Source organism: Ptychodera flava, chromosome 7 (assembly GCF_041260155.1).
Source record: "Ptychodera flava strain L36383 chromosome 7, AS_Pfla_20210202, whole genome shotgun sequence".
Taxonomy (NCBI): domain Eukaryota; kingdom Metazoa; phylum Hemichordata; class Enteropneusta; family Ptychoderidae; genus Ptychodera; species Ptychodera flava.
The window spans coordinates 1,592,349-1,611,168 of record NC_091934.1 but is presented as its reverse complement, the minus strand read 5'-3'; the positions used below and the strand labels follow the sequence as shown (position 1 = coordinate 1,611,168).

The window sequence follows — 18,820 nt, the reverse complement described above, 5'->3', positions numbered from 1 at the left end:
AAAGTTCATACAGAAACGGTAACATATATTGTCAGCAATGTAGTGTTAATTTTGACTTTACATCAAAATATGCCTTTGCTGGATACCAAATATGTAGGCGAAATATTAAAATCAGCCGTGTTCAGCAAAATCCACACAACAGCATTGATCCTTTTCTAATTTGATTTGCTTATGTTATCCTTGTATGACAGTCAGTACAATATGGAACTTGAACACAACACAGTGAATAAGTATGCTGTAAATGAAATGGTGTGGCTGCATCCACATGCAGCATAAGAGTGCCTTTGTCTCTCACCCCTCATTTCCAGCCTGTCCCATCCCTGAAAAAATAGTTTGGTCTTATATTTATAATGTTAATAATTTCTGTATTTGTTAAAATGTGCGCATCTCAAAAACTTTTGATCATAAACATTTTCATTGCTTTTTATAGCTGACCAGTCAGTTAACCTGTTTATTTTGAATATTTGCGCATTTTTTCTCAGTATTTGACATTTTCAGAATAGCTTCTTATTCATTATGTCATTTTCTAAAAGTTAAAGTGCTCCTTTGTGTGGTCAAGCTTTCCACAAGCATCAAATGTTGTACTTCATATAGGAAGGTCTGCCTCTAGAGGGCGGGCATCATGAATAGTGTTTGTTAGTTATTTCCTCCACATAAACTTCTGATTGTACTGTAAACATTGAACATGGCCGACGTCCGATTTTCCTGTCTAAAACTTTCACTCATTTCGTTCATATGACTCTGAAACTCAAGGAAACGATTGGGAAGAAAGAGGTTTCTTGAAATATTGAGGTACTCGCCGATATTTTGCAAATTAAATGAGAAAAAATGCAAGGAAAATGCCGACAGGCTTACACAATGACCGTTTTCAGACTCAGAGGCATGTGATCATCTGCAGATTATGCAACAGGCCCATATCACGTGAGGCCATGAGGGGATATCCACGCAACTCAGTACCAAACACTAGCGCACACAGGGTGAGCAAACACAAAGTGAGTACCCCTAACGTCAGCTCAGTAGTCTGTAATAGATCGTAGTCAACTAAGAACCTTGGAGAAAGGCTTACATGTAACACTGTGGCTATGCCGCTAAGTCCCTTTTGATTTTTGTCACAGCTCAAAATCGTTCTCCTACACCTCAACCTGAACCATGAACACCCCCACCAGTTTATGATATGACCCATCACAATGGAATATAACGTCAACGGATCTTGACAGACGGAAGTATTGACAGACGGAAGTAGTTGACACCAGCATACTGGTTTTCAATTCTAATACCTTCTCTGTCTATAAATAGACACGAGAAGGTAATTATAAACTAAGTTAGAAATATGGTGAAACAAAATATCGTTCTTCGTTCATTTTCATTAAAGTTTCCTATTTTCGGACACTTCACTTCAGTAACGCGCATTGATCATATATGCAAATGTGATCAGAACAGTATGGAACGTTCTTTCTAAGTGGCGAGATTTTTCTTGCACTTGCAAACAACGTACGAGTGAGTAAGGACTCCAAGAGCTGCGCGTATCCTGTGACATTACATCTCCTATAGAGCGAATTTAAGTCAATTAATTGCTAGCCGGATCCGTCTGTAGGCTTAAACAGTATGGCCATTCGTACATATTATAAGAAAGGAGAAATAGTAGAGGCAGTTGACGAGGCCGGTTGGCGGACGGCACAATTTTCAGTGATTTAATTCACGGTATTAATTTCACAATAAAACGAATTCGCGAGCTTACCATTGATTTTTGGTGATGTTGAATATAATTGGAAAAGAGTGCTAAATTCCAGTGTTCATGTTTGATAAAATTCCAAATTGACGACACCCAACGTCAACCTGTACGACACCGTATGTGTACAACACACCTGCAGTCGATTAGTCGATTGTGACACAGTAAGCTTACACATAATGCAATATCAGTCGACCCACAGTCCTTCTATCCATGCATTTCTGCAGTTGTCTTTCCTATTCTGCTCAGTTAACAGACATGATTTCACAGAATATTACACAGAAAACATATTTTATCATATTTGGAGGCACTGAATACTAGCATTGCAAGAGAAAGCGATGACAAATTTTCCGGTTTGATTCCAGCCGTTGCTTGTGCTACGTCAACACACTCGCAGCGATCAACCCCAGAAATTATCGCACACTATCATCATTTACGATGGGAGAAGGATCACGAAAAACAAACACCGGTTTCAGGATATGATGATTTCTGTCTTCGTGTCGTAGATAGACGCAGAGAACACTTAATAGAGCCAAAAACAGCAAAAATTCGAGAAAAGCGTACACACAATCGGGGACTGTGACATGCAGGACAAACCCAAGCTACGCATTATCACGTGACTGCCCCTCGTATCGCGGTTTGGCTGTGCGGTCCAGGTGATTGACACCTTTTACAATAGGCGTTTCCAGACCGGTGGATAGAGGGACTGTGGTCGACCTGAAATTTGATACTGTGATCGACGTAGCTTTTCAAAAGTACGAAAAATGAGATCAAGTAATTGTTTGTTTATTTATATTTGATCTTAAACCTCCGGCAACCAACAGACAAAGTCCCACTCTTTCGCAGAAAATCAACGTTTTCAGGCGTAGACTCCCGCGTAGCCTTTCCCTTCCGCTTAAACCACGGCCCCTCCACAAAACGCGATGTAGATCTATGATCGACTATGGATGGATTGACGTGGCGTTTCAAAAGTATGAAAAATGAGACTCAGTAACTTTTGGTTGCTTTACATTTGATCAAAAACCTACCCATCAGACAAGGCCCAACTCTTACGCAGAAAACAAAAGCTCTGAAGCGTCGACTTTCTCTTCCGCGTTTGAGACTTTCTTCTCTTTAAAATTTGAGAGAAACCAAACGTCGGCTTTATTCAGAAATGGCCGGCTATTGGTGGGCGTAACGTCAGTCCAATGGTAAGCTGCACCCGATGTGAACGTCGGAATAATTCGGGGTGTAGTCGGGAAAGCAAGGATGACCTCGAGAGCGATTCCCAGTACAGTACACGTTCGCAGATCGCGGTACTACAGGCTGATACTAGATAGCAACAAGTTCACCGCATAAATTGCTAGATTACATATAGCCACATAGGCACTTCTGAAATGTTATCTCCGGCTTGCAAGACAACAAATATCAAAATATTATTATCAAAACCAGAATTTCGGGGCTAGAGAGCGAAACATTGCTGAAAAGTAGCCGGCCAAAATACGGAAGTAGCCGGTCAATTTGGCCAGCATCCGGCTAAAAATGAACACGCGGATTCAAACAGAGAGGCTTGTTGCGATGGACAAGTAGCCTTTGGCTTTTGACCAGAAAAATAAGGGAGTGTTCATTGATAATTCAAAGACTGGATCCGTTGACACCAAAGTTTGCTCGTGACTTTCATTGCATTGCATGCACCTTTCCGCAATGTGAGTCTGAACTGAAATTGAAAGAGTACGTTTTAGTAAAAGTCCTGTTTTGTTGTGCTGAAGTCCTGTTTTGTTGTGCTGATTTTCGCTACCGTACTTTCTTTTATAGGGGTATAAACATTCATACAAAAATAGCTTTTCGTATGCAAAATCAGCGTACGTTAATTAACTGCTAGTATTGTTTAAACAGCATATTATTTGAAAGGGATTCTATAGTACCATCGTTTTTGTAAACTCTTCATGCAATTTTATGAACTGAATGATGACCTCAAAGAAACAGCAAGTGCTGGACGGCACTTTTAACGCTGGTTGGAAATCCTGAGTGCCGGACAGGGGGGCCATCATCAAGTCAGGCGCCGACTGGCATTGGCCATGCTAAAAGTAGTTCCGGCAGTGCTAATGTTTTGTTTACACTAAAAGATAATCTGTTCGCATATGTTGACATAGAGATTAATCCTCTGATAACCAACTCGGGTTACTCGGGTACGTCCAAGTTAATGGAGCGTTCCCCTCATGAATACCCCTAATTAGGAAAGTTCATAAAATATGCAAATTGGGAATTGGCTGATGTAAAAATGCTTAATGACATTTAATCATATTCTATCATAGTATCTTTAATGTACAAAGCAAGTTTCATCAATTTTGGTCATGTAACTTCAAATATATAGCCTTAATTTCAAAAGGTCATTAAATATGCAAATTAGGATTTGGATGAAGTAAAATGCTTAATGACTTTCAATAACGTTAAATCATAGTATCTTCAATATGCATACCAAGTTTTGTCAATTTTGATCAAGTAAACCCAGATATATACTCCTAATTAGGAAATTTCATTAAACATGCAAATTAGTAATTATCTTTCAGGTCACCCCTTAATATCTTTCAAAGCTGATATATCTTGGTGTGATCAACATTTGTAGCAAATCTCATCAAATTGTGTGCTGTCGTTGTCAATATATATCAATTTTTCTAAAATCATTAATTATGCAAATGAGCAAAAAGTAAGCAAGCCACACCCACCAAACATAGGGCCAAAGTCCCTGAAGCTACTATAGACATGGATACAAAATTAAGTATTTCCTGTCTGTATGAAATTATCTCACTAAGGTCATCCTAGGGACTTGTAAACCAAATATTAAAGCTGTCTGACCAGCGGTTGTGAAAAAATAAGCGACCCAACAGTTGACGGAGCTCTGCTGTGTTATGTAGAGAATAACTTTTTGTGACACATGTATTGATGAAGAAGGTACGTGGATATCTTTGATAGCTTATTTCAGGATGGCCTGACCAAAAATGACAAAAAAATTCCTTAAAAATACAGATTTGCATATTTCATCACAATTTAACAAATCTAAGTTGGGTTATCCCTAGGGACCTGCATACCAAATAACAAAGCTGTCTGACCAGTGGTTATGAAGAAGAAGATTTTTTACCAAAAGCGCCTTTTTGGAGCTAATTTGCCTATTTTCAACAATATCCTAAAATTAATAGAAACGGTTTCTCAAAATCATATATTTTATCTACACAACAAATATCAAATCAGTAAGTACTGCAGCTCTCAAGATATTTGAGTGGACGGATGCCTCACAAACGGACATACATACATACATACATACATACATACATACATACATACATACATACAGACTGACAGTGGACGCCGGACCGATACCCATCCAAATAGCTTCTATAGACTATATTAGTCTATAGTAGCCAATAAATGAGAGTTAATTACATTCTAATTAAAGTAAACAAGACTTGCTTATCAAGATTTACGTCATAAAAAAACAGCATATCTGTTAGGTTATAAGGAATCTTCAGCTGGTTTAATCTTTATCAGTATTTTCATCCTATTAACCAAGCACATTTTAACTTTCAAATTAACATTGCAAATAAGTTCTGTGAATAAGTTGAGCCTGTAGGTAATCAAAGAAAGCACACAGAAGAGACAAATGTTTGAAACTTAAGAAGTTCAAGGTCATCAAAAGCATTATAAGGAATCATATAACACTTTCATTGCACTGTTTACACAGATTGCATAATTGCTATAAATAGCACATGAGGAATCTTACAGCCCAGCTTTACCATAAAAACCCTATCACTTTGACCACTCTTTTAATTGACCACTCTATTTTTTTCCTCAAAAAGTAATTTTATTTTATCCTTACCAAGTCAACCATAAATGGAAATTAGAACTTTCTCTATCTCTATTTATTTGACCACCCTATCATGACAAACTATTATGAGCAATTTCTTTTAGATAACATACAAAGCACAATATATGACGGTTCAGAATATGTCAAAGTTGGGATTCAGGAAAGTTGCCTTTACCCCTTTTCCTGCCAGACAGTAATAACTGTATCACTTCCCCATCAGCCAAGTCAGTAAAAAGCGGTATTGAGCCAAAACATGACGGATTTTCACCCACTTGGCTTGGTATGTTATAGCATCTACAGTATTATGTTTTCAACAGCCTTCAAATGTACATTATTATGTTAAAATACATCATATGGAATACATTTTGTTTCATTAATTTTAACCATCTTGACCTGGTGGTGAAATATGGACTTGGCAGGAAAAGGGTTACATGTTTTAATCCTCCAAGATGGTAAGCATTTCACTATAAACTGTCAAAAAAGTTGAACTTTCTAATGATTCTACACTAAAATTATTTTGGCTTTGATGATTTCCTAATTAATTCAATTATTTAAAATCTTATTAATTATTTTTTTCTGGGTGAATTGATAGGGTTTATACAGTACAAGAATTACATACAATGTAAGTAAAATTTTGACCAAAAATGACAAAAAAATTCCTTAAAAATACACATTTGCATATTTCATCACAATTTGAACAAATCTAAGTTGGGTTATCCCTAGGGACCTGTATACCAAATAACAAAGCTGTCTGACCAGCGGTTATGAAGAAGAAGATTTTTTACCAAAAGCGCCTTTTTGGCATTAATTTGCCTATTTTCAACAATATCAAAAAATTAAAAAAAAACCGTTTCTCAAAATCATATTTTTCATCTACACAACAAATATCAAATCAGTAAGTACTGTGGTTCTCAAGATATTTGAGTGGACGGACGCCTCACAAACGGACATACATACATACATACATACAGACTGACGACGGACGCCGGACGGATACCCATCCCAATAGCTTCTATAGACTATAGTCTATAGTAGCTAAAAACTAATCAGTTCTTGCCATTTGCAAACTGAATCTATGTACTAGATTTGATTCTGATCTGATGAGCCGTTTTTGAGATATTGAGTACACAGACAGACAGACAGACAGACAGACAGACAGACACACAGACAGACAGACATTACTGCGACATATGCCCACGTGTGTCAACACGTGAGCAAAAAATCATTGTATGGCAAAAACTGTTACCAATAATTGACATGACATTACTATTAGTATGTCAAACAAACTCCATACCTTGACAATAAGTTAAACAATCTACAGTAAATTGAATATGCCTTTGGCTCAGGCAGCACAACTATCAGTCCTCAGGTGGGCAACAAAATGTGATCTTGACTTTGCTATCATGCAATATTATTGAAAACAAGTCATCATTGATGACACAGTCCCCACTTGTTAATGGGTACTTTGATTACAGGTCCTCAGAGAGGATAGAGTCCTCTTCATTAATTAGGTCTGTGATAAAAATACTTTGATACAGATGGCGCTCAATGGCCAAGAATGAGTTCCATGGTGATGAAAATATAAAACCAATGTAGGCCACCATCCTAAAGTTCATAAAATGAATCAACTGGGAATTAATCAACAGGATGTTGCAAAACATTTTTGCATACAATCCTAACACCTAACAGATTATCACTGGTACCATATTTCATAAAGTTTGATGCAGTATTTACAACACTATGAGATCAACATTTGTATCAAGTTTCATCAAATTTGACGTTGTATTAATTTGTGGCTATATCACTCTAATTAGGAAAGTTCATTACTTATGCAATTACAAATTAATTAAAATACCGTCAATGACGCTGTACCTTCTCTAATGTGTGGCCAGGTCAGGTTATTGGTTGTTGGCATGGAGTTGTTGGTAAATAGTTGATGATGTAGGGGCATGAGGTGGGATATGGACCCAAAGAACCCAAAAGATGATTAAATACAATCAAAAAAATTCTAAGCTACAGTATAAACTGCCTAAAGATAGTTCAATGTGGAAAAAAGTTAAATAATTCAAAAATAAGAATTAACAGTCCAAAATAGTAATGACGCACTTCCCTACTGACCTGAGTGCATGTGAAATACACAACCTGGCATCTGTAAATTAAATGTATACCAAGTGATCATTTTAAGTCACTTTTAACTGTTTTTAATGGATTTTCCAAAGAGTCCTATGGAAATGATGAAAAACGCTTATCTGGTCTTGTGTTTGTATAACCTCATGGCTGATAATTGTCATAGTATTGAAAAAAAATTGAAAGTGAAGAAATTACTGTTTTTATAATAATAGGCATATTTTCCTTGAAATACATGACCGTGTAAAGAATATATGCTAAAAGTGTTTAAGAGTAAATTTCTTTTCAAAAAATAATTTAATCTGTGACCAAAGGATTTTTATTCTTTGAGTTTACAAATTCAAACATTGCAATTTGTTCAATCATCTTGTCCAGTGCAAAATTTATAAAATGACTGAAAAACAAAAAAAATTGGCAGAATTACAGTCTTTGTGATGTAAAATTATGGGTTGACATCACGATAACTATTAATCTGTTTGAAGTACTAATATACTATAATTTAAAAAGAAAAGTTCATGCGGAAATGGTAACATATATTGTCAGCAATGTAGTGTTAATTTTGACTTTACATCAAAATATGCCTTTGCTGGATACCAAATATATAGGGCCAAATATTAAAATCAGCCATGTTCAGCAAAATCCACACAACAGCATTGATCCTTTTCTAATTTGATTTGATTTGCTTATGTTATCCTTGTATGACAGTCAGTACAATATGGAACTTGAACACAACACAGTGAATAAGTATGCTGTAAATGAAATGGTGTGGCTGCATCCACATGCAGCAATAGGAGTGCCTTTGTCTCTCACCCTTCATTTCCAACCTGTCCCATCCCTGAAAAAATAGTTTGGTCTTATATTCATAATGTTAAATAATTTCTGTAATTGTTAAAATGTGCGCATCTCAAAAACTTTTGATCATAAACATTTTCATTGTTTTTTATAGCTGACCAGTCAGTTAACCTGTTTATTTTGAATATTTGCGCATTTTTCCTCGGTATTTGACATTTTCAGAATACCCTCTTATTCAATTTGTCACCTTCTTAAAGTTTAAATGCTCCATTGTGTGGTCAAGCTTTCCACAAGCATCAAATGTGGTACTTCATATCGGAAGGTCTGCCTCTAGAGGGCGGGCATCATGAGCAGTGTTTGTTAGTTATTTCCTCCACACAAACTTCTGATTGTACTGTAAACATGGAACATGGCCGACGTCCGATTTTCCTGTCTAAAACTTTCACTCATTTGCGTTCATATGACTCTGAAACTCCAGGAAACGATTGGGAAGAAAGAGTTATCTTGAAATATTGAGGTACTCGCCAATTTTTGCAAAATTAAATGAGAAAAAATGCAAGGAAAATGCCGACAGGCTTACACGATGACCGTTTTCAGACTCAGAGGCATATCATCATCTGCAGATTATGCAACAGGCCAATATCACGTGAGGCCATGAGGGGATATCCACACAACTCAGTACCAAACACAAGCGCACACAGAGTGGGCAAACACAAAGTGAGTACCCCTAACGTCAGCTCAGTAGTCTGTAATAGATCGTAGTCAACTAAGAAACCTTGGAGAAAGGCTTAACACTGTGGCTATGCCGCTAAGTCCCTTTTGATTTTTGTCACAGCTCAAAATCGTTCTCCCACACCTCAAACTGAGCCATGAACACCCCCACCAGTTTATGATATGACCCATCACAAGGCATGACGTCCACGGATCTTGACAGACGGAAGTCTTGACAGACGGAAGTAGAAGTTGACACCGGCATACTGGTTTTCAACTCTAATACCTTCTCTGTCTATAAATAGACACGAGAAGGTAAAAATGACACTGATAAATGTCTTTTTCAATGTTAAAGCCATGTGAGCTTAACATCTGTACAAAGTTTCATGAATTTGATGCAGTATTTCTTGACATATCAGCCTACTTACGAAAATTCAATAGTTGACATGTTACTGCTACATGACGTGAAACAAATTGACGAGCATATGTATGAAATAGGTCAATGTCCTTGTACCAACTTTGAATGATACTGGTGGAAATATGTCTGAGTTATGCCTCTGTACATTAGAAAATTGTTACAAAATCACTGCCATGCAGCGATATTTGATCTCACTGTTTAAAAAATCAACACGTATATGTATGACATAAGTCAATGTCCATGTACCAACTTTGAATAAAATCAGTTGAGACTTGCCAGAGTTATGGCTCTCAACATGAAACAACCATAACAAAATGGCTACCATGTGGCCATATTGGACCATCTCATGAAACAAATCGACATACATATATATATATAAGTCAATGTCCTTGTACCAACTTTGAATAAATTTGATGGATACATGTCTGAGTTATGGTTCCGGACATGAAAAAATCTGAAAAAAAATGGCCACACGGCGGCCATATTGGATTGTATCACAAAACAAATCGATGTGCATATGTATGACTTAGCTCAATGTCCTTGTACTAAGTTTGAATACAATCCGTGAATAAAATCAGTTGAGACGTGCCCAAGATTTGGCCAAGGACATGAAAAAATTGTAACAAAATGGCTGCCATGCAGCCATATTGGATCATATCATGAAACAAATTGACCTACATATGTATGACATAGGTTAATGTCCTTGTTCCAACTTTGAATAAAATCGGTTGAGATATGCCTGAGTATTATGGCTCTGTACATGAAAAAATCATAACAAAATGGCCGCACAGCAGCCATATTGGATCGTATCACATAACAAATTGACATGCATATGTATGACATTAGTCAATCTCCTTGTACCAACTTTGAATAAATTCACTTGATACATATCTGAGTATTATGGCTCTGTACATGAAAACATCGTAATAAAATGGCTGCCTAGCGGCCATATTGGATTGTATCACAAAACAAATCGACGTACATATGTATGACATAGGTCAATGTCCTTGTACCAACTTTGAATAAAATCGGTTCACGGTACGTGAAAGTACCCATGATGCAATGCGATTTGTACACACGGAGATCGGCCTGCCCGTTATCCCCATTGAGCGTATGCACCCATAGAAAAACGATACAATAGTTGAGTACATGTAGCTACAGTCGATCGCCTCGAAAATATTTAGACTGACAGTGGAAAGTTTTTCTTGTACGCACGTATATGTATTTATCATCGGCCAGAGACATGTACGACACGGTTTTTGTGCTTTCAGTAGATTTAAGGATGGAACTTTTAGCACAAATGCGGCGATGACTGAGTGATACATTGAAAGCATGCATTACCGAGTTACTTGTCAGCTCTGCGGCTACGCAATGACAGAAACACATTTCGGCGAACGCAAGCTGCACTGAATCGACACCCCTTCCAAACCAGCAAAGCTGTTGACGCCGGTTGTGAACGTTTAATAGACCGCAATTTTCAACAAGCGATCGTGAAAGTTCTGTAAACACCAGTGTCCTGTGAGCGTGCAGTAACATATATACTGATAGCGTACTGCGTAGCCTTTGTAGTTTTACGTACGGCCAGTGTTGTTTACATCATCAGCCGGTCCCCGGCATAAGCCCGGCAACCCTATAAACGCGTCGTAACAAAAAGGTTTTGTCAACAGTTGGCAATGCAAAGCCATGTTCCTATCTGTTCTAGTCTTTACAGTTCAAGGACCGTGCAAAAATGAACATTGATTCATATTTCGTGCGATCGAGAAATTACTTGATTAATACCTGTACACAATACACAGATACAGCCATGTCATTTGTATTTGTTCAGCGCCGTGTCTCGTACGATTTTAATCCCGGCACAAGCGAGCGTAAGCCTGAGTATGTGCATACAAAAGCAAAATTATAACATGGCAAAGTACATTTTTCATTCCGATGTGACTGTCCGTTTTCAAACTCTATCTCCTCCCTCGATTTTGGGGTCAACATAGGCAAGCAGTATATCGTTGGAATCGTATTTAGTTGCACGACAATGTTGATCATTTCTCAAAATCCACGTTTTTTATCGAGAAATAGCCAAAATTCCGTTAAAAATCTCATTTTTCACCAAATAATTGCGCTGAAATTTCCAAATATCGGTCAAATAAAAATCTGAGAACATACTTTTACTCGGAGCAAGCATGGCAATGGCGTATGCACTCTTCCAGGCATCATTGATAAAAAACCAGAGAAGAGATAGCTAAAAATATCCCCAAAAAGGCAAAAAAATGAAAACTTAACCTTCAGAGCGCGGATAACGAGAAATCTCGTTTAAATGGCCATTTGCACCTGCGCGTATACCGAGATATGTCGTTTTGATATTAACATAATATATTCACGTCTTTTGGGGTATTTGCATGCATCAAGGCGGGAAATTATGCTTGTTATCCAATCATCATCCAGTGTCCTTCAACTTTTAACCCGGGAAAAGCCGATCACGTGATCCAAAATGACGTCATTACCTGAAATAGAACAGAAAAAAAGTTAGTCGTTTGCCCACTGATACGATTCAAAATGGCGACCGTTGGCGATGTTTTGGCCGAGATCTTTGCAGATTCAAGTGACGATGATGTTGATTTTGAAGGTTTTACGCTCGAGGAGCTGAGATATGGTGACTTTCCGACCGAACCCTGTCAAAGTGATGATGAAACTGATTTGACCGAGCGTGAGAAGGCACTCCAATGGGACGTACACGATTCCATTGAAATCATGCCAGCTGGTTTTGTCGAGCTGCCGTTCGACGGTGAGCCTGGTCTGACGTCACCTGAAAACATACCGCTCGGTCCTGAAGTGTGCCCACTCGATTTTTTGAAACTTTTTTTTAATGATGGTGATTACAATCTTATTGCGACCGAAACCAATCGTTACGCTGCTGCCAGAATATCGTTCCTGAGAGACAGAGGTAGGCTGGATAACTATTCCCGTTTCCGTAAATGGTCTGATGTCAACACTGACGACGTCAAGGTGTTTCTCGCCATATGTATCATGATGGCACTGGTTGAAAAACGGGACATTGAAAGCTATTGGACCACAGACCAGCTCCTCCAGACTCCTGGCTTCCGTGAAACGATGTCCAGAGACCGGTTTGAAATTATTTTGGAAATGCTACACCTGAACGACAACAACCAGTACATTCCACCCGGTCATCCAGGTCACGATCCACTCTTCAAGGTCAGACCGATTATCGACTCCGTCGTACCCCGGTTCAGGACAGTGTACATCCCTCACCAGCATATCACAGTTGACGAAGCCATGGTACCATGGAAAGGCAAGTTGAGATTTAAGGTTTACATTCCTATCAAACCTGATAAATTCGGCATCAAAGCGTACAAGCTGTGTGAGAGTGTCTCTGGCTACACTTCCGGTAGGAGGTTTTACACCGGCAAAGTTCTCGATGATGATGGTACTGTACTACATGTCAGTTCGAAAGATGTTGTCATAGGTTTGATGCAGGAATGCGACCTTCTAAACAAAGGGTATAAATTATACACAGACAATTATTATACCAGCCCTGACCTCATGGATACACTTCTTGCTGAAGGTACTATGGCTTGTGGAACTGTCCGTACAAATCGAGCAGAAATGCCAGACGGTCTGAAACCAAAGCTAAAGCCAGGGGAATCTGTCTTCCGGCGTCGTGACAATTTGTTAGCGCTGAAGTGGCATGATAAGAAGGACGTAACATTGTTGTCAACTTTCCACCGAGCTGTGATGAAAGTGAATATCACTAAACCTGATAGAGCTGGCAATTTCCCAATAAAACCTGAATGTGTTCTTGATTACAACAACAATATTGGGGGAGTTGATTTTTCTGATCAGCTGATGAAATATTTCAGTATTCCTCGTAAAACAATGAAATGGTGGAAGAAATCATTCTTTTATATTTTCAACTGTGCTGTTACAAATGCTTACATTCTTGACTATGGAAAAAATGTGCAAATGAGTCTCTAGAAGGTGTGAAGAAAATGACACACTACAAATTCTTGTCTTCTCTTGCCCACAATTTGATCAAAGAATCACAAAATTACAGAAAGCCCAGTGTAAGAGGTAGAAGGTCACTGCAGGATAGACCAGATAGAGTCAATGGTAACATAAGGGATCACCCACTAGAACGCATCCGTCCAAAAGAAGGTGCTAAAAAATACCGCAATTATACGGTGTCGCTCAAATTTGATCAGAATTGGTACATACCAGTATGGGTACCAAAGATCAACAATAAATGTTGTTTCTATCTGTTCAGTGCAGGAAAATTCTACGTTGATGTTATGACAATGATTTCTGCACAGTACAACCAGAAAAACAACAAGAAATATTTAAACCAGAAAAACAAGAATGACAAAAGTAATTAAGGTCTGAAACTTTAGGTACTGGAGGTCAACTTTAGCAACATGCATAGCAGAAAGGCAGCTAGCCCCCTTACTGCCTTAGTTTGACCATAGACGGTCTTCCTCCCCTCTACTGACGGTCTTCCTCCCCTCTACTGTCTATGGTTTGAGCAGGTCTGTTAATATGTAACAGTTCAATGACAATGACAGGAAATGACTCAAGTCAGTGGAGTAAGCCTGTTTCAAGCCTGTTTCAGAATTTCGCTTTTTCTTACCTCATTTGCACATTTTTGACACTGATGTGTTCATTTGAACAAATTCACATCTCAACCCCTACATCTACCTGTACACCAAATACTGAGACGGTAGCTTTGGCGGTATGGGAGCCTTTGTGTGTGACGGACATACATCCGCACATACCCACAAATATACAGACATTTAGACTCATCATATAAGCTCTTTTTGGTATTTATATATAAAACCAAATATGAGCTAAAAACCTCGTGTAACACGAGTATGTAGGGTTTGTGCTGCAAAAGATCAGCGCAGAGAAACATCATTCCAGTGTGGTAGTTGTCAAGTGGCTTTATGTGTGGTTCCATGCTACACTGTGTATCACACAGTCATAAATTACCAGCAAGCACGCGAAGAACAAATAATCTTCAGTGCTCAAATTCAAAGAATTGCAAATGAATGTTTGTCTAGGGACCAGAATGAATGTTCTCAAGCATTTCATTGTTGTTGTAAAATTTGTAAAACATTTTCAATTGAGATTGCAAAAAAGATGATAGAGTGTTTAGTAGTTAATCACTTATTTCAAACTGATATTCACAACTAAAAATGAAATGAAATTGAAAGAAATTGTTTGTCGATACTGTCTGATCAGATAAATCAATTTCACCCATATTTATTCTTGAAAATTTATAAATTCAAATTGTTGAAGTCTTCAGCTTTTATTTACATGAAAATACAAAACAGTTATTATTATTATGAATGTAAAACAATTGTAAATAATATTGAGAAGATATGTACTTACCTTTTTTGATTTCCATCCAGTACTTCTGTTGTCGAAGTTCACTGCCATCTTACTGCCAGGGTCGTGTCTCTTTACATTGCAAAATTTGTATTTACAGTTTTTATTTACAATGCAATTTTTATTTACAATGTAATATATTTACATTTTTCAAAGTAGTGATATCCAGAGAAGGAAAATGAGATTGATGTGAATTTCAAATTGATCCGTTCTGACAAACAATAACTGAATTACTGAAGTGTTTTTTTTAAGATATTCTGAGAAAAAGTATTGACAGCTTTTTACAAATGTGTCAAGAATATTTGCAAATGTTTGTTTACATTGTTTGTGTGAATTTATATGTGAGATATTGTTCAATTTACATGTGTACACATAAATTTTTTATATTTCTTATTGCAGTAAAATGTAGATAACAAGGCAAGAGTACCTCTATTGTAGTATTCTGCTATGGATACTTGGCTTGGCCATTTGTTTGTTTACTTGTTTTTGTTTACTTGTTTATACCACTTTTTTGTGTAAATATCAATTTCTAAACAATGCAATATGACATGCTGGTGCCATGAATGAAATTTTGCCATGTGAATGCTACTTTTTATAGATTCTTCTACAAAAACATATGAAAATATGTATTTTTAGATATTTTTTACCAAAAACCCAATTTTTAACCCAAAAATCCTATTTATTTGTCACAATTCATCAATGATGTCATCACAGACAAACAACTCATGAATGTAGAATTTTTTTTTATATGGACATTGCCTTGCTTTGACCATTTCTTACTGCAGTATAATGTAGATAACAAGGCCAGTGTAACTCTACTGTAGTATTCTGCTATGGATACTTGGCTTGGCCATTTGTTTGTTTACTTGTTTTTGTTTACCTGTTGATACCACTTTTTTGTGTAAATATCAATTTCTAAACAATGCAATATGACATGCTGGTGCCATGAATGAAATTTTGCCATGTGAATGCCACTTTTTATAGATTCTTCTACAAAAACATATGAAAATATGTATTTTTAGATATTTTTTACCAAAAACCCACTTTTTAACCCCAAAATCCTATTTATTTGTCACAATTCATCAATGATGTCATCACAGACAAACAACTCATGAAATGTAGAATGTATTTTTATATGGACATTGCCTAGCTTTGACCATTTCTTACTGCAGTACAATGTAGATAACAAGGCCAGTGTAACTCTATTGTAGTATTCTGCTATGGATACTTGGCTTGGCCATTTGATTGTTTACTTGTTTTTGTTTACTTTTTTATACCACTTTTTGTGTAAATATCAATTTCTAAACAATGCAATATGACATGCCGGTGCCATGAATGAAATTTTGCCATATGAATGCAATTTTTTACGGATTATTTCAGGAAAGCATCTGAAAATGTTTTTTAACAATTTTTTACCAAAAATCCAACTTTTAGCCCCAAAATTCCATTGTATTTATCATAGTTCATCAATTATGACATCACAGATGGACAGCTCATGAATTGTAGATTGCATTTCATATATATATTGTCCAGATTGGACCAAATCTTATTGCAATAAAATATCAATGAATGAGACAGTGCAATTACTGTGTTACGTCATTATTTTATTCAGCGCACAGGGAAATGGCCATAGAAAGTATTCAGCGCTCTGAGGGTTAATGACAATTTTCAATTATATGGATCTTTGGATAGAAAAATGCTATAAAGATCCGGAAAAAAACTGAAAAATGTACGTCTTTTGGGCTATCACATTGACGTAACTGCGAACGAGGATTAAAGTCATGCGTACGCATTCGACCTCAATTTCCAGCTGGGGTCTATTTTGGGACAGCTTTGGTCATATTTGTAATGGCGCCCTCGGTGGTAGAATGGTGATCTCTGTGTGTACGAATCGAGTTGCATCATGGGAAAAACCACGTACTGTGCGGCTGAGATATGCCAGAGTTATGGCTCTGTACATGAAAAAATTGTAATAAAATGGCCGCCTGGCGGCCATATTAGATCGAATCACAAAACAAATCAATGTGCATATCTATGACATTGGTCAATGTCCTTGTACCAAGTTTGAATAAAATTGGTTGAAACATGTCTGAGTTATGGCTCTGTACATGAAAAAATTGTAATAAAATGGCCGCCTGGTGGCCATATTGGATTGTGTCACAAAACAAATTGACGTGCATATCTATGACATTGGTCAATATCCTTGTACCAAGTTTGAATAAAATCGGTTGAAACATGTCTGAGTTATGGCTCTGTACATGAAAAAATTGTAATAAAATGGCCGCCTGGTGGCCATATTGGATTGTATCACAAAACAAATTAATATGCATCTGTATGACATATGAAGTAATCCTTGTACCACGTTTGAATGAAATCGCTCCTTGCATCTCTGAGATATCTGCGTGAACGGACGGACGGACAGACGCACGCACGCACGCAAGCACATGACCAAACCTATAAGACCCCCGGACAGTGTCCACGGGGACTAACAAAATACACACCACTGCACATATACAACAATTACGACAAGTAATTTACATTCATATAGTCACCAACAGCATTTATAGAATGAATATCAGATAACAGTAAATTTACTCCACACATTTCAGAACATTTTGATGGTGGATAACTGTTGTAGAATTATGGACTATACACAATGTTTTACTTACTCTGAGTCGACTGAGTTCGGGTAGGTGTAAAATGAGTTGCCTTCAAACCTCACCGGGGCATCATAGTTGATCACAGGTGGTGCTGTTGGTGTCATCATAATTGCAGCTGAAAAGAATAAGTCATTGTCAATGACATAGTCCACACTTGATTAATGAATTTGAAAACCACTGACAAGTCATCGTTTATGACATAGTCCCCACTTGTTAATGGGTACTTTGATTACAAGTCCTCAGAGAGGATAGGGTCCTCTTCATTAATTAGGTCTGTGATAAAAATACTTTGATACAGATAGTGCTCAATGGCCAAGAATGAGTTCAATGGTGATAAAAACATAAAACCAATGTAGGCCACCATCCTAAAGGTCATTAAATGAGTCAACTAGGAACTAGAAAGCATTTGCAAGCAAAAGCAAAGTTCCAGAGACTAGAGCAGCGTAAAAAAAGAGAATGTGTGACGAAGATTGGTGCAGAGTGAAAGAGTGCTTGGGATTTTAATATGCAAGCACGTACCTATAGTGAGGGCTGATAGCGGTAACAACAGAATACAACTAAAAGCAAGGCAGTCCAGGGAATTACAGTACACAGATTACAAATGCCTACATGTACGGTAAAAATGCAACAGATACATACGGGGGCGACAAAGCACGGAAATGTATATCAGACGAGGGGAGACATCGGACCTAGGCCATTGAACTTGAAAACCGAGGCCACATGGCTACCCACTCAGGTCTGGACAATCAACAAATATACCGTTACAGTTGGTAAAACTGCTCAGATCAAAAACACTATTAAAAGATGCAAAACAAGTCATTGACAATGACATAGTCCCCACTTGTAATAGGAGTATTAGTCTTGATGGGGCAGGGAAATGTGGTCATTAAGAAGTATCACTGGAGTGTATATGTTGAGATCTATGGGCACATAGGTCTATGTCGTTTTTCCAATTTGAAACACATGAGGCATGTCTAAGTTATGGTTCTAAATCGGGAAAAAAGATCAGACCTCTAGCTGTATTGGCAAGCCAAGAAATACATATGCGCATAATAATGAGGTACAAGATGTGACATCTTAAGGTCTAATATCCTATCAGAATTGGAGGGTATAGAACTTGTGGTTACTGAGTTATACATATATGTGTATAA

At 37.4% G+C, this 18,820-nt stretch overlaps 1 protein-coding gene across 1 annotated transcript in view; it reads right to left on the bottom strand.

Annotated features, from left to right (window-relative positions):
- Positions 1–18,820, bottom strand: part of LOC139137842 (agrin-like) — a 246,189-nt gene that overhangs the window by 23,259 nt on the left and 204,110 nt on the right. The window contains exon 26 of the mRNA XM_070706137.1: positions 17,679–17,784. Within this exon, the coding sequence (XP_070562238.1) occupies positions 17,679–17,784 (106 nt within the window). The remainder of the gene's footprint in view (positions 1–17,678; positions 17,785–18,820) is intronic.